Source organism: Macaca fascicularis, chromosome 7, assembly GCF_037993035.2.
Source record: "Macaca fascicularis isolate 582-1 chromosome 7, T2T-MFA8v1.1".
NCBI classification, from domain to species: domain Eukaryota; kingdom Metazoa; phylum Chordata; class Mammalia; order Primates; family Cercopithecidae; genus Macaca; species Macaca fascicularis.
This window is the reverse complement of record NC_088381.1, coordinates 136856980-136878418: the sequence shown is the minus strand read 5'-3', so window position 1 is coordinate 136878418 and position 21439 is coordinate 136856980. Positions and strand designations below refer to the sequence as shown.

General features: G+C 52.9%; 1 protein-coding gene across 8 annotated transcripts in view; it reads left to right on the top strand.

Annotated features, from left to right (window-relative positions):
* Positions 1-1148: 1148 nt before the first annotated feature.
* The window catches only part of ACTN1 (actinin alpha 1), a 108050-nt gene continuing 87759 nt past the window's right edge, over positions 1149-21439 (top strand). For 4 of the 8 annotated variants that reach the window (XM_005561589.5, XM_045396607.3, XM_005561587.5 and 1 more), the window contains exon 1: positions 1149-1494. In XM_005561589.5, coding sequence (XP_005561646.1) covers positions 1390-1494 — 105 coding nt within the window. In that variant the 5' untranslated portion in view covers positions 1149-1389. Of the gene's footprint in view, positions 1495-1696; positions 2216-21439 lie in introns of those variants that run through there. The other 4 variants (XM_073997608.1, XM_073997607.1, XM_073997606.1 and 1 more) reach the window with 1 other exon arrangement.

Sequence of the window (21439 nt, the reverse complement as noted above, 5' to 3'; positions counted from 1 at the left end):
CCTTCCCGGGCATTAGCGCTTTTATACTCTGCTCTTACTAAGCGCAGGGAAAGGAGTCCTGGCAGGTGGCAAGCAGAAGTTAGAGCTATTTAGTCACTCCCGCCCTCCGTCCTCCTCCAATGACAATAAGGTTTTGTTTGTCAGGCATAAGGTTACAGGATTGGCCTGTGGAGTCCAGAAGCTCTTTCCGCGCTCGGCTCTTTGAGCCTCAGTTTCCCCACCTGTCAGGTGTGTGTATGTGGGAGGGGGGCACGGAGTAGATCTACCTAGATCACTTGGGGCCGTCTCTTCCAGTTTTGGGGGAATGTCGGGGTGTCTGTGAGGGGGAGGGAGGACTCCGCCACGCGAAGGTAGTTTTAGCCGCAGCAGCCAGCCAAGTGTGCCCGCGGAGACCGGCAGGGAATTCCAGGAGGCCCCTCTGTGGAGCGGTCCCCAGAGCCCGAGGGCGAGCTGGAAGGGTTCCTGCGGCGAGGCGGGAATGCTCGGTAGCCTCTGAGAGCAGTTCGCTGGCGAGAAACCCGGCTCCTGCAGGGCAGGGATCAGCCGGGTCGCGCCTTGTAGGGTGGGGTGGGGTGGGGCGGGGCCAGGGGAGGGCGGTGGAGTCATGAAATTCCCAAGAAATTCCTTTCCATTGCCCCACCCTGCCCCCTTTCCTAGGGTGCCGACCTGTCCAGACCAAGGTTCCCTGGAAAAGAAAAAATGCATGCTCTTCGGGTTTCCTCGCGTCCCTTCTCCAGCCCCCTCCCACCCCGGGATTTGGAGCGCGCGTGGGAGCGCAATAACGGTGGCGGGGAACGGGTCCAATCCCGGCGGCTCCTGGGGCTCCCGAGCGCCCTGCCACTCAGTCCCCCAGCTCAGGGAGGCGTCTCCCGGCTTCGGTCCCTTTCAGCTTAAGCTGGCGTCACATGAACCGCGGGGGAATGGGCACCGCGGGAGTGGGCGGGGGTGTGCGCGCTGGGAGGGGGCCGCCCAGTCCACCTATATGCGCCGCAGCCTGGCTGACGGATGCCAGGAATTCCCAATGAGAGGCGATGGGGGGAAGTTTGGGCAACTCGGCCTGGCCAATGGAGAGCCTCGGGAGGGCTCTGCCCCTTCCCCCCGCCCCCGCCCGCCTCGGCTCCCGCAGCGCAAGTGTGTCCGCCTAGCTCAGTGTGCGTGGAGATTAGGTCCAAGCGCCCGCCCGGAGGCAGGCAGTCCGCGAGCCCAGCCGCCGCTGTCGCCGCCAGTAGCAGCCTTCGCCAGCAGCGCCGCGGCGGAACCGGGCGCAGGGGAGCGAGCCCGGCCCCGCCAGCCCAGCCCAGACCTACTCCCTCCCCACGCCAGGGCAGACGCCGTTGCTCAGAGAGAAGGTGGAGGAAGAAATCCAGCCCCTAGCACGCGCGCACCATCATGGACCATTATGATTCTCAGCAAACCAACGATTACATGCAGCCAGAAGAGGACTGGGACCGGGACCTGCTCCTGGACCCGGCCTGGGAGAAGCAGCAGAGAAAGGTTAGCAGCTGCCCCCGCCCACCGCAGCCCCCAGCCCCGACCAGCTCTGCCCACCGGGCTCTAGGATCCGGGCTCTGAACCGGTTCCGGGCGCGCACGGGAGGGGGCGGGGGCGGCGCGGCCGCTGCGAGGTGGGGTGTTGGGTTACAGGCGCCTGGCGGAAGCGGGAGCGCCCCTGCCCCGGAGCCCGCGAACGCTGGGCCGTATCGCGGGGAGGTGGCGCCGCCGGCGGGCAGGTCTCCTTGGGGGTCCGTGGTCCAGGCCACCCTGCGGCTGCTGCAACCATCCCCGCGTGGGCTGTGCGCGGGGGCGGTGCTCCTCAGGCTGGGGCTGAGACCCCGGCTCGGGGCTGCTTGCCCCGGATCGATTTTCCCTTTTTTCCGCCCCCGGCCACCTCTCCATATGGCGCGCGGTGGCAGCGCCACTTCCTGGGCCGCCCTGGGTTCAACCTGAGTGGCGGGCCGCCCGGGACCCTGCGGCCCCCCAGGCCGAGGGGAGACCACCGGAGAGATCGGCGGCCGCCTCCGGATCTGCCTAGAGAAGGACCAGCTGGAGTGCGGCTGGGGCCGAGAAAACTGGGGGGCGTACGCTGGCTCCCCTGCGGGCCTGGTGGAGGCGGGGTCAGCACGGCAGACCGTTTTATTGCTTAACTCAGTGGGTTGGTAGCTGTAAGACCCACATGGGCTTGCGTCTACGTCCTGCCCCTCCGACCCCGGGGAAAGGTGGGCAGCTCCGTTCGAGTTGAGGGGCTCCAGAACGAGGGTCTGTCTTAGGGGATATTTGGGGCCAGTCACTGGGGATCCCTACTTAGCCACAGAGCTGCTTCCCAGGCAGGCGCGGTGTGCCGGGTGCGCGCCCCGCCATGGGAGCTGGGCTCGGAGCTGGGCTCGGAGCTGGCGATGGGACTCGGGCACAGTGGCCAGTGGCAGGAAGAGGTCAGAAACCACTCGTAGTGGTGGGGGGAGGGCGCCTCAACCCTGCCGCTGCTTCCTGCCTGCGCGGTGAGCCCGTGCCCCCAGGCGGCCACGTACCCTGAATACCCCTTTCCCTCCCCCCGCTCCCGGCTGCCCGCTTCCATCCGGTCCCTCCCCGTTTCATACCCTCCCTCCCCACCCCACTCCCCCGGCTGATCTGGGAATGGGGTTTGGGGTGGGGGGGACAGGATGGCGCGTCCCTTTGGATAGTGCGGTTAGGGCTGGGCTTGAGGGAGAACGCTCATGTCCAAAAATGGTAACATTCATTCCCTTTTTTAAACTTAAAAGGGGGGTAGTTTATAGAGCCGACTGAAGTTTTTTTTTTCAGCCAAAGGCATCCTGTATTAGCTCACTCAGGAATCCTAGGCCCTGAAACCGAGCCCTTTTACTCACTTCATCAGACAGGCAGAGGTAATCTAAAACACACACAATGGGCTTCCTCAAAGCAGGACGACCTAGGCCACAGTGCCCAACGCCTATATGCAGGGCTGGGCCCTATACAGCGACATCGGTCATCTACATCGGACACGGGAAGGTCCCCTGACTTCGAACTGATTTCTTTGTAATGTGCCAGTTGCTTAAACTCCCCCTTTTCCTGTCATCTTCCTAGTAAGAGCTGAGGACTGGGGGAGCTGCAGACAGTCCCCCACTCACTTGCCTAATTTCCTGGGACCGTGGGTGCTGTGGGTGGAACTGAAAAGTGAGTGGGTAATTTGGAGATCCCTATGGCGCACCAGGCAGAAGGCTCTTTAATAATTTCAGGGTGAAGCCTTCTTGCGAATGGATTTTAAATTAGAAGTGAGGTTAGGATGGTGGACTGGGGTCTTCCTTGGGGTTTAGAAGCAAAGAGAAATCCCTGCTTAGGGAGCACCTGCTTCGTGCATGGGAGGGGCAGGAGTAACAGAGCTGCCCAGGAACTAGGCCCCAGGAACTGCCCAGGAAAAGGACTGTGAGACCAAGTTCCTGGGGGACAGACACTGAGCACTGGCCTGAACATAGTATTTAATATTTCTGAATGAATGAATATATTAAACGCAGTTGGGGAGAAGAATATAGATTCCCAGGGCTCTGACCTGGGTGGCAGTGGGTGTGCCCCAGGCCTTTGGGCAGCCAGCTAGGAAGAGGTGGTCTGGGAAATTGGGTTATCCTGGAGGCAAACTCAGCAGTGCCAAGAGCTGGCATTTGCTGATATGTGCCAGGCACGCACAAGGATGAGGAAACCAGGGCCAGAGAGGGGAAGTAACTAGCTCCAAGTCCAGACTGGTGTTTGGTGGGACTGGGGTGCAGCCATGTTTGGGACAGGCACCTTCCCCTCACTTGTCCCTCCTTGGCAAGGGGGGCAGGAAAGCTGGGCCTGGCAGCCAGAGCCAGAGCATCTTGGAACCAGGAGAGCGGACACGTGCTTTGGGCGGGGTTGATGGAGGGGCCACACAGAAGGAGCTCTGGGCCTGACTCTGAAGATTCAGATCCACATTTTTTTGTTTCCTGTTAATTCTCTAGATTATCTTTCGTGGGCCTCAGTGTGCAGAATTTCTGGCCTGCCTAGTTCTCAGCAGGTTGATATTAAGGAGGTAGTATTACAGGTGAGGGATAAGACTTAAGGTAAACATGTTGCTTTTGACACTTTTTCTACTGACTGGGAGGCGGGGTTTGTGTGGGACCAGAGTCCACAAGTGGACAGAGGCTGATGGTTCCAGAGGAGGCAGTGAGTGAGTGTGAGGAAGGGAAGAGGGGGACACAGTGTAAAGGGATACAAAGGTCACCTGGTAGAAGGCAGAAGACCCTCTTTTTAGCTTTGGTGCAGCCATGGCTATTTGTGAGACTTTGGGCAAGTCTTTCCATTTCATTGAGCTTTTATTATTAGATCATTCAGCAAATACTTTGTGAGCACTCATTCTGGGCCAGACACAGTTCCAGGTATTAGGGATGGGGCACTGAGCAAGACAGACCAAGCTCCCGTTCTCGTGGCACTTTCATTAGGTTTCCTCCTCTGTAAATGGGATGCACTTCTGCCCACGGAGCCCTCAGGACTCTTCCGGGGAATCAGGTTAAATGACGCATTGAGAAATGCTTCCTTGGTGAAAGTATGGCCTGATGTGGATGCAGGGAGAAGTCTGTGCAGGCAGGAGGCATGACTCAAGGAGCTGCACTGGCTTGGCCGAGGCTTGTCCCTCTTTCAAAGAATGCTTCGGTGCGGAGTTCATGGGCTGGTCGCCATGCCTCCAGACACAAAGTGCAGTTATCTTCCAGATAGAGCACGTGGATTAGAGGCACTCCTCTCCTTTTCCAGCTTTCATAATCTTCCTGGTCTTTGAGGCTGGGCTCTGAAGTTGCTTTTCCTAGGAGCTGCTGTTATTTTCAGGGTGACTGCGGCCCCCAGTTTTCTCCCTTATGTAATTTTGCTCATGTTCTTAGGTGTATGTGTGTACCTAGTGTAGGTCAAGTTGGAGAGAGCATCAACTTGGAGTAGGATCCTGGCTCTATTATTTTCAGGCTTGTGACCTTGGGCAAGTTCCTCTCCGAGTCTCCAATTCCCTACTTATAAAAAAGAGCTAATACCCACCTTGCTGGCTTGATGAGAACAGATATGTAAAATGGTAGCTTCTGCTGTTAAATTTTATTTTCTCTCTTCCTTCTCAAGTCCTGAAGATTCTGGTTTCATGTGTGTTTCTACAGGTGCCAGCCTGCGGCCTTTTACATGTAGGAACTTAATCAATACTTGTTGAGCTAATGGATGTTGAAACAGAGAGGCAGTGTTGGCAGGTGAAAAGAGGTGGTTGTGAATAAGGCCCACATCTCCATTCAGCAGACAGGTGAGGGTAGGTCACAGGAAGAGGGGACATGTTGTTTGCACTTCCTTCTGGACAGCTAGGCCATTGCAGGAGCTAGCCAAGGCCACCAGTCAAGGTGGAGGACTACAGAGAGGGGAGGATCTGCTGTAAAAGAGTTTACCTGGGGAGAGATGGGACATCCAAAACCAGGGTGATGCCTTGTAGAAATAAAACCAGAAAGAGGAGAGGATTGGCTGTCCTCCCCATTCTTAGGCCCCTCCCTGTTCTGCACTCCTTCCAGCTTCACCCCATGCAGTGTCCGTGGAGGCAGGGACCCAGCCTGTCCTGTTCTCTGCTGAATTCCTAGTGCTGAGCACAGGGGCAGGCCTGCTGTAGGTGGCCTGATCTAGAACTGTCTCTGAAAAATGGAATAAATGGCATCATGCGTGGCTCCCAACTTCAGGCTTGGGGGCGGGGAAGGCAATGAAATGCTTTCTGTTCAGATAACCACCTATCCTGGGGCTGTCCCAGACTCTGCAGATAAATGTGTGCTGGGTGCACCGCGAGTCCAAATCTTGGTCCCTTTGTTGACTGTTGAGATCTTGGCAAGTCAGTTTACCTGCTGTGTGCCTGATGATATCAATGGGGAAATGGGGATAATGATAGTTCTTGCTTGATAGAGTTGTGTGAAGGTTTAAATGAAGCAATGTATGTAGGGATTTAGCATAGCACCTAGCATATAGTGAGTGCTCAGTAAATGTTATTTGGAGGAACCAGAATTTCTATGGTCTTTACCCAATAGGCTTTGAGATAAGCCATAGTATATAAACCCATCTTTGCAGGAGCCAAGGTTGTTTAGGGGTGTACGGGAGTTGCGTTGTCCTTGACGTCTGACCTTAACCTCTGTGATGGCTCAATCTCTTCACCTGTGGAATAAGGTAGCCTTCCTTGCCTACCGTACTCCCTGGGTATGGGGATGAAGGGTAGATGTTAAAGTACTTAAAAAACAAACAAACAACCCCACCATGTCAGCTTATATAGGGAAAATGGCCACACAGTAGGAATTCCCTGTAAGTGATTTAACTCTGGATGTCTTCAGGCTGAGGCATTCCTTTTTTTTTTTTTTTTTTGAGACTGAGTCTGGCTCTGTTGCCCAGGCTGGAGTGCAGTGGCCGGATCTCAGCTCACTGCAAGCTCCGCCTCCCGGGTTTACGCCATTCTCCTGCCTCAGCCTCCGGAGTAGCTGGGACCACAGGCGCCCGCCACCTCGCCCGGCTAGATTTTTGTATTTTTTAGTAGAGACGGGGTTTCACCGTGTTAGCCAGGATGGTCTCGATCTCCTGACCTTGTGATCCGCCCGTCTCAGCCTCCCAAAGTGCTGGGATTACAGGCTTGAGCCACCGTGCCCGGCTGGCATTCCTTTTTTTAAGATGGAGTCTTGCTTTGTCACCCAGGCTGGAGTGCAGTGGCATGATCTCGGCTTATTGCTACCTCCATCTCCCAGGTTCAAGCAATTCCCCGGCCTCAGCCTCCCTAGTAGCTGGGATTACAGGCAGGCACTACCACACCTGGCTAATTTTTGTATTTTTAGTAGAGATGGGGTTTCTCCATGTTGGCCAGGCTGGTCTTGATCTCCTGACCTCATGATCTGCCAGCCTTGGACTCCCAAAGTGCTGGGATTACAGGCATGAGCCATCGCCCCTGGCCTGGGCTGAGGCATTCTTTGGGCCCCACCCATCCCTCCCAGCAGTGAACCCAGCCCTGCTTTATCTGAGCATCTGATGTGTCTCCTTCTCCAAACCTTGCCCCATTGGTTGGCGAAGTGATTGACAAAGCCTGAGGAGAGGTGGACTGGGGAATAGGGCTGCAGAGGCCAGCTGGCCTCAGACCAGGCAGGTGGGGGCTGCTTCTGGCTGCCACCCAGGCTGCGGTAAGACAGGCAGGTGTGAGGAGGCCCGGTGAGCCCTGAGAACCAGATTTTCCAGTTTTGAGAAATGGTGGTACTCTGAGGGGCTGCTGAAGTCGCCGGACATTGGAGTTTGGTTTGGAGGAGAATGAGGCTAGCAGCTCCTGTCAGATGCATGGCTACCACCTTCTCAAGAGGAAGAGGAGGAACCTCCCTCCCTTCAGTCTGACTTCCTGGGGAGGTGCTGCAGGCTCTGCAGGCTGTGTTGGACTTGGACACCCCTTTTCATCTGCTTGAGGAAGGCCTGGGGCTGGGCACCTGGCTGGGGCCATAAACCATCAGTCTGGCTCAAAGACTTGTCACACAAGACCTGGGGGCCTGGAACCAGGGTGGGACAGCCAGAGCCTGAGATGTGGCCTAGTCACAGATGTGCTACGGCGGGTCTCTGGGAAAGAGCCCAGCCCTTAATAGGGTGAGAATATGGATGGTTCCTCCTCATGGAGGCAATCAGTAGATGTTCATTAAACCCCTGTTAGGTATCAGATGCTCTGCTTGCTGTGTGGAGTGTGGAAATGATGGTTTAGGTAGACAGGGAACCAGAAAGATGCGGAATTGCAATAGGCTCTGCCAATAATGGCCATTGGCAGAAGCTTGTGGAATAGGAGCTGCATCTCAAAGGAAGGCGGTTCTGCTGGGAGCCTTACTTTTCTCTGGCATTTCAGCTGCATGTATGTGTGCGTGCGTTTGTGTGCATGTGTGTGTGATGTAGAACAGAGGTGGGGAGAGGGGAGATGCCTGAAAGGGCAGAGAGCAACAGTGACTATCCTGCTGGGGAACACCCCCTCCTATTACTCTCCCTTATCATTCTTCTATTATAGTTTTAAATTTGTGTTTTATAGAGATGGGGGTTTCGCCATGTTGCCCAGGCTGATCTTGAACTCTTGGCCTCAAGTGATCCTCCTGCCTCAGCCTCCCAAAGTGCTGGGATTATAGGCGTGAGCCACTATGCCTAGCTTCATTGTTCTTTTTTTTTTTTTTTTTTTTGAGACGGAGTCTCGCTCTGTCACCCAGGCTGGAGTGCGGTGGCCGGATCTCAGCTCACTGCAAGCTCCGCCCCCCGGGTTTACGCCATTCTCCTGCCTCAGCCTCCCGAGTAGCTGGGACTACAGGCGCCCGCCGCCTCGCCCGGCTAGTTTTTTGTATTTTTTAGTAGAGACGGGGTTTCACCGTGTTCGCCAGGATGGTCTCGATCTCCTGACCTAGTGATCCGCCCGTCTCGGCCTCCCAAAGTGCTGGGATTATAGGCTTGAGCCACTGCGCCCGGCCGCTTCATTGTTCTTTTCCATTTGTTTTGCCCCTCCCAGAGCTGACCTCTCACCTTTCTGTGAGAGGTGGCCAGGCCATCTGGACAGGTCACAGACCAGATTCTCAAGGCCACACCTCTGTACAGATATTGTTGGGATCATTCCAGCCAGTTAATCCCACCTGAGCTGCCTCCATGTGTAACCCACCTATGGTTTTCCTGGACTTGGTATGGAGCCAAAGCTCACCTTCTCCACCGGCCCTGCTTTTATGCCCTCTTTAGAGTACACAGAGAGGTGTTGGTAGGCCATGTCTCTGCAAGAGGGGCCTGTGGGTTGACCTGAGTTACTCACCATGGACACTGGTGGGGTCCTGGAACCCACCAACTGAGTTGGTTTGGGCAGTTCTAGTCTGCACCTCCCCGGAGAGGTCACGGCAGAGAGGCCGGGGCAGAGGAAACCCGCTGAGCCTGCTTCCTTAGTTCTGGCAGATGGGTCAGCCCCCACTGCACTCATGATTCAGTTTAGCCCAGGGTTCTGGCTCCATCTCCCGAGGTGCCAGTGCAAGTGGCCTCCTAAGTACTGTTTGGCCAAACCTGGCTCTGACTGAGGCAAGGAGCCTTAGGAGTGGTGGGGACAGGAGACATAGTAAACCAGGGCTCAGAGCCACCCTGGAACCCCTCCTTCTTCCTTCTTCATGCATGACCAAGGTTTCTGTATTCATCCATTCTCACGCTTCTAATAAAGACATACCCAAGACTGGGTAATTTATAAAGCAAAGAGGTTTCATTGACTCACAGTTCAGCATGGCTGTGGAGGCCTCAGGAAATTTAAAATCATGGCGGAAGGGGAAGCAAACATGTCCTTCTTCGCATGGCAGCAGGATGGAGAAGTGCAGAGCGAAGGTGGGGAAAAGCCCCTTATAAAACCATTGTATCTTGTGAGAACTCACTATCATGAGAACAGCATGTGGGTAACCACCCCCGTGATTCAATTACCTCCCACCGGGTCCCTCCCATGACACATGGGGATTATGGGAGCTACAATTGAGGTTTGGGTGGGAACACAGCCAAACCATACCTGTTTCCCACCTATCCCCAGGCTGGGCATCAAGTCCAGGCTCCCAGGAATCCATCCTTCTCAGCAGATGGGGGGAAACGCATGGAGAGGGTTGCTCAGGCTCTCCCTTCCCTGCCTTTCTTGCTTTCCCTCCTTTCATGTCGTCCCAGAGGGTTATCTGGCGGGTGAGTCTGGTTATCTGGGCATGGTGAGTCTGGTCTAGTGATGGGCAGGCCCCAAAGCTGTGTGTGGCAACATTCATGACCCCAGCTGGCCCCTTCTGCATGCACCATTCTGCCATGAAGTTAACAAAATTCCTTTTCTCGTAATAATTCTAGTGGCTCCCCTTTTTGAGCACATGGTAATTATCAGCAACTGTTCTAAGGACTACATGCATGAGCGCATCTAACCCTGTGAGATGGATCCTCCTGTTATCCCATTTTGCAGATGAGAGAGCTGGCTCGGAGAAGCTGCAGAACTCCTTCAGGCCCACACAGCCAGCAAGTGGTGGAGCTGGGATCTGAAGCCAGGCAGTCGGGCTCCAGCATTTGCACTTCTTCTCAACTTTGCTCTGCTGCTTATACAACAAATGCTTGCGTGGGTAGAACACTTAGCCCAAGACGCACATATACAAACAAAACCCTGGTGATGGAAATGTTCTGGAATTGGATAGTAGTGGTGGTTTAACAGCCTCACAAATATACCTGAAACCACTGGATTGTACGTTTTAAAATGGTGACTTTTATGCCATGGAATTTTTAAAAACCTAAGAAATTTTTAGCTAATATAAAGAAGAAAATACAATTGCTTGTCATCCCACCTCCCAGAGGTAAACAAGCATTCACAGGATTTCTGATGGCTTCTGCCATCCTTGTCCCTCTTCCCTCATTTGTGTGTCCCCTTCTCTGTCATGCCCAGTGTTTAGAGCCGGGGTCCAGGTTCATGAGTGAGAGGAGCCTGGAAGAGGAAGACAAGGGCGGGAGCTTTTGTAGAAAGCGGGATGAAGGATGTGGCTCTTTCCTTGGAAACTGACCAGAATAGATCACAGATACGCACAGGCAAACAGATGACTGGGTGGGATGGGGAGAGGGTGGCCTTCATTTTCCAAGTCTCAGTCCAAGGGGAAAATTCCTTCCCAATCTCTGTCTGTAAACCCTGTTGGCCTGGGATTGCTTCTCTCCGTGTGCTCTCCCCAGGGCTGGCAGGGTGGAGTCCACGTGAGGCAGCTTTCCTTAGGGTTGTAGGCAGGGGAAGGGGAGGGCAGGGTCAGGTTGCCCCCCAAAGGAGGCAGCTGCACCACTCTTGGAGGTTGCCTAGCAATCGTGGGGAAAGGTGACCTGGCCCACTACAGAGGTGGGAGGAGAATAAAAGGCAGCCGAGGATGGAAATCGGGCGTACATTGCAGAGGATGCTGTTCCCCTGGAAACTGCCTCCTTGGTCCTTGGCTACAGCAGGGGTGGGGATCTGTTCTCCATTAAGAGGGAGTGGAGTCTTCCCTAGGCCTGTCACCCACAGGTCAGGGCTGGGGGACCTAGGGAAACCCTTCTTGCACATGGAGTATATGTCAGATGCGTATGTCAGTGGCTGCATTTAACGCTGACAACAGCCTTGTAAGATATGTGGGATGATGACACTTCATAGATGAAGATCCTGAGCTTCGAGATAGAGAACAACATGCTCACGGCCACACAGTTAGAGAGGCCTGGAAATGAAGGTGCTGGTACCCTTCACCCTTAAAGGGAACCATTCATTTTGGTTCAAAGCATTTCATAAGCCCAAGGTTCTCGGAGGTAAATGTAAACACTGACCACTCCCTGGGGAGGGAAGAGAAGATGAGGGAAGGCTGGAAAGGTGTGTTACCTGTTTTCTATCAACCAACCAACCAGCCAGCCAGTATTTATTAACAGTGTCTTGGTTTTCCAAATAAGCACAAAGCCTAATAGTTCACACTGATTAAAGGCTGAATGGTTTGGATTACCTCCACCTGTCAAACAACTCTTTGGGGAAGGGACTGTTAGTTTTCTTGGTACAGACAGGGAAATGGAAGCCCAGAGAGGTTAAGTAACTTGCCCAAGATTAGGCAGATTGACCTCAGAACTCGGCTCTTAACCGGAAGTACAGACACACTCTTTGCTATTAGGAGTTTATGTTTGAATTGGGAGGCAAGGCTTATATAGAATTGAAATAAGAGGACAACTCATTGTGGCACATTTTTGACATTTATGCTTCCATGTGTGGCTTTCTCTCCAGTAATCATGGTGAGCAAACTTGTGAGGTCTTATCCCCATTTTACATGCAGGGAAAGTAAGGCTCAGAAAGGTTAAGCGACTTTACCTGGCTTTCTGTAGCCTGGAAGTAGAGTTGGTTTTCAATCCAGGTCTTTGACAGGCGGGTCTGTGAGGTTTAAGGGGATGGACATAGGCCTCAGTGAAGGTACTTTTCTTGGTTTTGAAGGTAGTGAAGGATGCAAGTTGTATTTCTCTGTGTTTTTCAGTTGAAGCAGTAACTGTCAGGAATAGACAAAAGTCCCCTGAACTTGGAGGCCTCCCCAATCCCGCGTTCCTGGTGGCCGCTTCTGGTGCTGACCCCAGCTTTTGGGAGCTAGCTTCCCCTGCTTTAAGATTCAGCACCACCCTCCCCTTCTCTCTTGTTTTGGTTCCTTCAGTTTCACCTGTTCTGTCTGTCCTTCCCTTTAGAGAGTCTCTTCCTTTGTGGTCACCACGGGAACCAAACAGGCTTTGAACCAGGCAGCTGAGGCTCAGGTTTATTTTGATTTTAAAAGTCTGTGCACATGAAACCCGTAACGTTTCGGGTTCTTGTTTAAGCCTTGAGACGATTTAGAAAATTGATGAGGGAGTGGGGGACTTAGGTTGGCTTTTGGCACTGCAGGGCTGGGGAGTTTTTGTGCCAGGTCAGAGAACAGCACCAAGTGGGGGCAGTGCCATTTCCTGACCCCCAGCTTTGAACTTTCCAGGCCTAAATCAGAGGCCCCAAATGTTCACCTCGAGGTGGAAGAGCAGCTGGCTGGGGGAAGGGAGGCTCCTCCCCGTTACCTTGTTTTTCCTGTGTCTTGGTGGTGGGTGATGGTGGAGCTGGTTGGGAGCGTGGTCACAAGGCCTGTGATTTGAGGCCAGGCCAGGGCTTGTAGGGGAGCATTTTTATGGGCCTGAAGATTTATTTTTTAAAAGCCATCTGCAAAGCTGATTATAATTGATGGGAGTGAGACAGCATCTGAGCTCTATTTTCAAATCATCTGTAGGTGAAATGACAGGAGGGGAGGCAACTTCAAGGTGGGTGGGCTCCTTTAGGCCAGTCCCCTAATGGAACTTGGCTTTCTAGGCTGGAAGAGGCACCAAACCTTGCATGTGGGCGGGAGGGGGTTGTTAAAATCAGACTCTATCTTTTCTCCTTATGTCTGATGTGGAGATGTCCAATGCGTAACAGCCTGTGGTTTGGGGATAGAGAAGAGGAGCTTTTAATTCTTCTGAGTCAAGTCTCGACAGCCCCAATATGAGGGCTTGGTCCAGGAAAAGGAGGGCAGCCTCCACCGAAGCCCTCTGTCTTGACACTTGTGTCTGTCGGGTCTGTGAGCATGGGGTGTCTGTCAGCGTTTGGCTGCATGTGTCTCTCTGGCTCCAAGAAGCCCCTCTGTTGTTTTTGGCCACGTCCTTGACCTTGGCAGAGGAGTGGCTCCTTTTTAAACACCGCAGACATCCTCCAGATAATAGATAATGGCGCTTTCCAGTCAGTTCCCGATATTTTGTAAGGGCCTTTCTTTCCAGGAACCCAAAGTGCTTTTCCAGACTCGGCCCTGGGAACTGGGAGATGCAGGAGGTGGCTTATGAATTGTGTTTTCCTGGAGGCAGGGAAATGGGGCCAGACCCCTGGTTTCCTGTCCTTCATTTCGGATACTGGTGGCTGGAGCTGCATGGAGGTGTCTTTGCATGCATGAAACCCTGGGGCCTCTTACTAGAAATCTGCATATTTTCCCAGCTTTAGCTCCAAATGAAGCTTTGCTTTGTAGCTTTCTTTTTCTCTTTTTCCTCTCTTTCTTTTCTTATATTTAGAGGTTCATTGTATGTAGTTGTTTTTAAAGGAATACCACATTGGGGTCTCAGTTATATAGTGGGCCCATGTGCCATCCCTCATTGAGGCTCCTTGGCACGCGCAAAGAGGCCACAGTAGCACCCAAAGGTGCCTGGCTGGGGGACCTGTACCTGACGCCTTTTCCCCAGAAGCCACTGGTTTGGAAGCAAGCTTAGCATAGGCACATCTTGCTAGCCCAGGGACTGTTCTGGGAATATGGAGCTGAGCATCCGTGTATCCCCTTGACCCGTCCCCAGCATCAGCCAGCCCTGGGACTGTGCTTTGGGCCAGGCACATTTCTAAGTGCTTTCAGATATTAATGTAATCCTCACAATACCCATATGGATGGCTTAGTGGGAGGTAAAGGACATTTGAGGGTATTTGGAAAGACCTGAAAGGTTCAGGTGGTTACAGCAAGTATTTCTAGATTTTCTGATCTTGAAGCCAGTTCACAAAGACCATGTTGGCTTCAGATTTTCATTTTCAGGAAAGAGTACCTCGTAGAGTTGCGGCCCCAGCGTTCTCCTTTCCCTTACCGGAGTTAACCGCTGTTCCAAGCTTGGTGTTTTGTTCCTATGCATTTCCTATACACTTCTTGCCTATGTAGCTGTCTGTATCTTTGTGCCTGTTTTAAAACTTTGTGTAGATGGGGTCATACCCAATGCATCACTTTGTTCACTGCTCCTTTCGCTCCCACCTCTCCTTTGCCGGGGAACTGTAAAGGTAGACCTGGTGGGAGCTCTGCCATCCCTGTTTTGTGGCTGAGACTGCTGAGTTCCAAAGCACTTGCCCAAGTTACACAGCTCCTTGTAGGTGGCAGGTGGGACTGAACCCAGCTTCCTGCCTCTGCGGTGGCGTTTGTATGTTACACCTGCCGCCCTGCACCCCGCCAGAGTTCAAAGACTTGCTGATGTTTGATGAGGGAGGGCAGGAGATGTCAGTCTCAGCATCTTACTCTCTTCCCACCTACGCATGTGTGTGGCATCTGGTGTCCGTACCTATGGGTCCCTGGTCCCTTGCCTGCTGCCCTCTTTTCCTGGGCTTGAGATTCAAGTTCTTAGGGACCTATGCCACATTGCCATTTTTTTCACCTCCCAGGGTAATAGTTGTGCTTTTATTACTTCTTGATAAAGCAAATATGTCATGACAAAAAGCTATAGTGAATTTGGGAATGCTTCTAAATGAATTTATATTTTATGGCTCACAGCAGCCTCTTGCACCATTTGGAAGCTGGTTGTGCTCTGCAAGACAAGAGACTGTGCTCTGGATACGAGGCTTGGGCTGCATGTAGAGTTTTGGAAGAGGCCAGATGTGGGGAGCCACGATGAGCCCCACTCTGCCAGGCCCGTTCCTAGGCTCCAAGGACAGTAAGTGGGGTCCCGGTTGAGTGGCCCTTGTCCTTGCCTGATTTCCCTGCTCTTGTCTTCTTATCTTCTGGCTCTCGGCCACTCAGCCATTGCCTTGCCCAGTTAGTGCCTGAGCTAGGAGAGTCAGAAAGGACAGATGTATGGCAGCCTGCCTGCCTTCATCACACTTTCTTGGGGCACTGTTGTGAAACTCCTCTCTAAAGACATTTAGAGGATTCTCTGGGGATGTCACTGATCTGTGACGGATCTGAGGCTCCTTTGATGATCAAAGGTGGATTTATGGAGTCTCCTGGGGTCCCCCTAGTAACTGACTCTCAGGAGCTCCCTGATCAGCTCATCCTAGCCCCTCAAAGAGCAGGTAAGCAAGAATCAAGCTTGCACTTACTAGGTATTCATCGAGTATCCAGTGTTGATGAACGGTGGTGGTGAGGGCCTTTGGACAGGAGTGTGGCAGCTGTAGTCCCTCAGGAGACGACTGACAGATGCTGAGGGTCTGGGAGCTGGTGGTCCGAGTCACCAAGGACCACCCCAGAGATAAGGTTGATTCCTGGGGCCAGGGTGGAGGCCCAGTTGGCTCCTCGGGACTCAGAGGTGTGTCCTGGAATCAGAAGGAGGCCAGGGGCCAGGGAAGCTGGCCTTGTCATTGGGATGGGGTCACAGCCTAGGATGACCTCAGCCCCTGCCATGCTGCTCAGCACCCCTCTCTGAGCTGGTGCCTCCAATGACAGGCTGGTTGGAGCTGGTACAGACCTCCCAGCTCCCTACCAGCCAGCCCAGCTGCGTTTTTATCTTTGGCTAGCTGCCCATCAGATTCCAAGGGGCTGGCCATACTGACATGTCCCTCTGTACCCTGCCCCTTCCTCTCTGGAGGGTGGGGTTATTGCATTTGGCTGGGACCTGCCTCAGAAAATCACAGGGAATTTCTGGTCCTTTTGTGTGGGTTTGTGGACCTTAAAGGAAGTAAAACATGGGTCTTGGTTTTCCTTCTCCTTCCAGTCCCTCCACTGAGGGTTCTCTCTGGAGTGTTGGACGTCAGCAGTCCATTGCCTTTAGCCACAGTATCCCAAGGGGTGTGGATCTAGATAACTGTGGGGCCTCCAGCTTCCCAGGATGTGGGATTTAGCAAAACTTTCACCTGCCTCCTGCTCCCTTTCTGTTGAAACTTTGGGAGTAGCATTTGGGAGTGGGGATAGGTGTGAAAAGACTGTCTTCTTTGATTTATTAGGCCAGAGAGCTGCTTGGCAGAAACCTATCTTGTCCCCCAGGAACAGAAAGAGTGGTCATGTGTTAGGTACCAGGACCTCAGGAGACCTGAGGTCTTGTCCTAGTGCTGCCTGTGGCCACTTTGTGATGCTGGATAAGTCACACCCGAAACCACCTATAAACCGAGAAATTGGATGGTAGGATGGTGGCGAGGCTCTGTTCTTAAGGCTGTACTTGGATTATCACATGCAGATGATCTCTAGGGTCTGGGGTGATGCCAACATTCTGTGTTTCTGCCCTCTTGGGGGACACTCAGCAGAGTCAAGCACTTCTTTTTTTAAAAACAAAATTAGTTATGTTTTTATTTTTTGAGAAAGGTCTCACTCTGTCACCCAGGCTGGAGTGCAGTGGCATGATCTTAGCTCACTGCAGCCTCTACGTCCTGGGCTCAAGTGAGTCTCCCACCTCAGTCTCCCAAGTAGATGGGCCCACAGGAGTGTGTCATCATGCCCGGATAATTTTATTTTTTTGTAGGGACAGGGTCTTGCTGTGTGACCCAGGCTGGTCTCGAACTTCTGGGCTTAAACAATCTCCTGCCTCCACTTCCCAAAGTACTGGGATTACAGGCATGAGCCACCATACTTATCCGAGTCAGGCACTTCTAAAGGTGACCTTGCAGTTGACTCCTGGCCTTCGTAGCCTGGCCCTGAAGTTGGCTATGCTGTGAACACAGCTTCTTTAGGAGCCCTCTGTGTCCTCAGCTTTGAGGAATTTGTTCTCACCCTCTAGGGAGGGTGCAAGTGGGGCCAGGTGAATGTGCTTCCTTTATAGACAGACCCAGAAGCTAGTGCTCTTTGTGTCCTGGGCTCTGAATTCTCTCTGTCTCTGGAAATACCTGCTTAGGGTGTGGCCCTGATTGGGAGGCTAGGTGCCTGGGGGAGGTGAGAGTCAGGGAGGCACTCTCCCTTGTTTGGTGTTGGTGAAGGGTACCTTATCTCTGCCTTCTAGCCTGGGTGCTCCAGGTGTGTCTGGGGGTGGGGATGCTGGAGGTGGCTCAGGAGACCTGCAAGGTGGACTGATCATAATTGGTCCTTTGTGTAGGCTTGGCTGACCCACAGACCTGGTGTGAGGAGGCTGCTTGCCTCTGGGCTCAGTGGGTCTGAAACACTGGCTGGAGCCAGGGAGCAAGGCTTTCAGCCTGGAATCTGCCCAAGGGACTGGTGTCAATAGGTGGCCTTGTCTTTCACTTGTTTATTTCCAGAGCCTAGCTCTGGCCCTTCTCTCCTGTGCAGCAGTTTGAGAAATCAATAGAATGCCCAAGCCAGAAGGAACCTGCACTGTCACCTACCCCTCTTCTCCCTCAGATAAAGGGACAAGGTCCATAGTGGTGATCTGATTTGTCCAAGGACACTCTGCCATGAGTTCATTCCTTGTGGGGTTAGATTTAGTAAGGATTCTTTATTCTGGGTATACGTAAGCCATCTTCTGAAGTCATCCTTGCAGGTGGGCTCCAGAACACCTGCAGATAGATGCACATGGGGCGGGCCTCTGTATTCTGAAGGCAGATGAATCTGCTGGGGTTCTGGCTAGTGTGTGGGTGGTCAATTTCAGATGAATTTCACACATGCAGGCAGCTGTACCCTGCCAAGCTGGAGGTAGTGATCCACATGCAGGCCCTTACACTCTGATGTTCCTGAGGCTGGCTCCTGCGTTTGCAGTTGAGGGAATGGAGAAATGAGCCTGCAGGACAGAGGCAGCCTGTTGGCTGTGGTGAACTTGGTATTAACAGCCAGTACTTATGACCGCATGTCCAGCACTGTGCTAAGTCCATTACGTGCATTATACCAAGGAATCATCATAGTCGCCCTATGAGGAAAAGGTACTGTGACTTTTTAGTCCCACTTTACAGAAGGAACTGAGGCTTGGAGAGATTAAATATTTTCTCCCAACTCACAGCTTTTAGTGGGGCAGCTGGGCTTTGATTTCAGGGCTGCCTGGCCAGAGCACACACTGCTAACCACTGTCCTAGTTGCTTCCTCTCTGCTGGGTCATTCCTTCTGGTGGTGAGCACCAGCTGTCAGCCCTGACTGGAGAAGGGAGGCTCCTCATGAGAGATGGAGCTGAGTCTCCACCCTCCCGGGCCCCACACACTTCTCTCCTGACCCGTGCATTCCTGTGCACCAGGGAAGTGGCCCATCTCTGGTCATGGAGATTGAAGTCCCAGCGCTGTATTGCGCAGTGGAGGTGGGGGTGGCTCAGGGTCAGGTGGAGGCTTTACGGAAAAGTCGTAATGGTAGAATGGAGGGTACCTGAATCCTGTTTCTTGAGGGAAAGTTGCCTTTAAGTTGGAGGGATGCTGTTGGCTTCCTGCAGCTCCTTGCTGCCTTTCGATGATGCCCCTGTGCATGGGAGCCTTCAAGTGTAGGTGCAATAGGCAGGGTTGGAAAGGCTCCCTGCTCCCCACAGACCAGGAGAGGCAGTGCTGGAGCCCCTTATTTGCTGTTCATCTTTGGTAGGTCAGCATAACCTTTATGTTACAAATGCCAATAGATGTTTAATTCCTGGCGTGGGATTTAGCAAGCAATTTAGAATTTAATAAAATTATGAATTCATGGGGAGGTGATTCTTATTTCTCTCTTTATCCATGATGCAGGTTAGTTGCATGAATAAACGAATGAATTTTTTTTCTTTTTTATTATACTTTAAGTTCTAGGGTACATGTGTACAACGTGTAGGTTTGTTACATATGTATACATGTGTCATGTTGGTGTGCTGCACCCATTAACTCGTCATTTACATTAGGTATATCTCCTAATGCTATCCCTCCCCCTCCCCCCTCCCCACGACAGGCCCCGGTGTGTGATGTTCCCCTTCCTGTGTCCAAGTGTTCTCATTGAAACGAATGAATTTTTAAAAACTTATTATGGAAAATTCACACACAGGAGTAGAGAGAATAGTATAGTGATTTCCTGTGTACCCATTACTCAGCTTCAGCAATTAACAACAGAATTGCCTCTAATATTTAACCATCTGGGCTATTTTATTGGCACTGAGATTAGTGTGCTAGTGTGAACTGCAAGGAACTTCTCAAGTGAGAAAGGACGCGGAGAAGAAATGCTACATAGTATGAATAAAACCTCATCTTTGTGGTGCTGCCATACTAGGCAAGTCGCAGGTGCTCCCCTGAGGGTTTGAACTAACTGCTCTGGATAACTGGCCAGGTGGTGTTGGGTTCCAGCCCCAAGTGGGAGGAAAGTTTCTGAAGGGTGAATTCAGCTGGCTATGTGAGATTCTCAAACACACATTGGGGCGGAGGCACTGCAGCCAGCCCCAGTTCATCTACTCAACTCATGTTTACTGTGGATCATCTTTTTTTAAAGTTGACATTTCAAACATAAGAAAAAGCATTGAGAATAATAAAAGTGAATATCTACCTTCTTGCCACCCAGACGTAACAAACACAAAGCAGACATTCTTTCCAGATAAGGGGCAGATGCATGGTCTCTGTCTCTAAGGAGGCCCGTGGGTGAGAGACCCAGGGACGGGCAATTTCCTTGTCATGTACAAAGATAGCACATCGGGTATAGGAACGGATTTCCAAGGAAGGCTCCAGCCCGTCCTGGAGGAGACAGGTAGGACTTCCTGGAGGAGGTGATCGTGTGAGCTAAAAATCAAATCTGGAATATGTGAGTCAGGCCAAGCTGGTGTGGGGGCAGGGTCAAGGGGAGGTGGGCCTGCAAAGACTGTGACCAAAGGCAAGAAAAAGGGAATGCAAAGTTCTGAGGAGGGAAGGGCAGGAGACGAGTGAGGAGTTGGCTGGATGCAGCTGGAGTGAAAGATATTTGGGGGTGGGCAACAGTGAGGACTGGTGAGTCAGTGAGGGACAAGCTCTGGGCATCTTCGAGGCAGTAGCAGGCACCAGGCTTGTCCTGAGACCTGCTCAGTGCATGGCTGTCTGAATTAGACTCCATACGTTGAGAAGATTATAGACCAATATAATCCCATGCAGAAAAACCCACACAGCGGGTGCAGAAGGGCGGAAACCGTATCGGGACTATTTGATTGACCTGGGCTGCTTAGAGCAGGCTCCAGGCTGTCATTTGAAAGAGGGGATGTATTGGGTTGACCCAATGGGGAGAAGTAGGACTTGGTGAGAGTTGTGTGGAGATGGAATCTAGCTCAGAATAGAATTTCTGACAGCCTTCCAAAGAAGGGATGCATGGTTGGTCGAGAGTTTCATGGTCTTACATGTGTTGAAGTAGTCTCAGGTTGGAAGCAGGCAGGGCTGGGGTGTGGAGGGAGGAGGGCTCCGCATTGCCTGGCCTTCAAGGCCTCTCCTTACTCTGAGTTCTGAGATTTGGGCTGGGGAGGGTGGGTAAGTGACCCGTGGGCACAGGCAAATGGTGCTCCTGGGAAGGCGGCTGTGGAGGAGGTGCTGGCCCGTTGCCATGGGAACCATCACTGCCGTGGGTTTCCAGTTCCAAGGATGCCCTGGAAGGGAATGAGCTCACTCCACCTGCGAGCTGGTGAGTCAGCCCTGCCTCTCCCGCTTGCTCGCCAAGGCTAGGCAGGAATTTGAGCAGTGAACCCTGCCTCTACCCCCTCCTCAGATCACCCAGGTGCCCGTGCCCTGGATGTGGTGTCTTGTTATAAAAGATGCGGGGCAATAAAGGCAGCTGCTAGTCATTCTGGCGTCACTGGGGATCCTGACTCGGGGAAGCTGCTAGCCTAGTTGGCTAAACCTTGGCCATGTACAGAGGGTGAGCCATTCTCTCTGCTGGTCACTCAGCTGATGTGGGCTGCACACCAGCCACAGCTGTACCGGGCCAGGGCTTGTGGTCCAGGGGGTAGATGGGTGCAGAGGGCAAGCTTTCAGGGTGCCTTGTGAAGGAGAAGTACAGGCTGGGTGGGTGTGAATGCCTGTCGGTCGGGCGTGGGGGTAGTTTCTGGAGGTGGATGAGGAATGCTTCCTGTGGGGAGTGGCTTCTGATCTGGTGCTGGAGGGATGAGGAGCAACTAGTTTGCCCACCAAGTCCTAGGCATCTGAGGCCGGGGTCATGGCCTCTGGCTTCTCCTTCTGTGCCCCTTCCCAAGTGCTCAGTTGTGAGGGAGTGATCAGAACATGTCAGGGGTATTGCAAGAATCTCAAACAGTTGTGACTTGAGTGTACAAGCCATTTTATCCAAGACCGTGTGAAATCCATGGCACCACTCACTGGGGGCTGGTCCCTCAGGACCACATGGGGCCTATAGCCCGCCCCCGTGCCCCTGCGCCCTGCA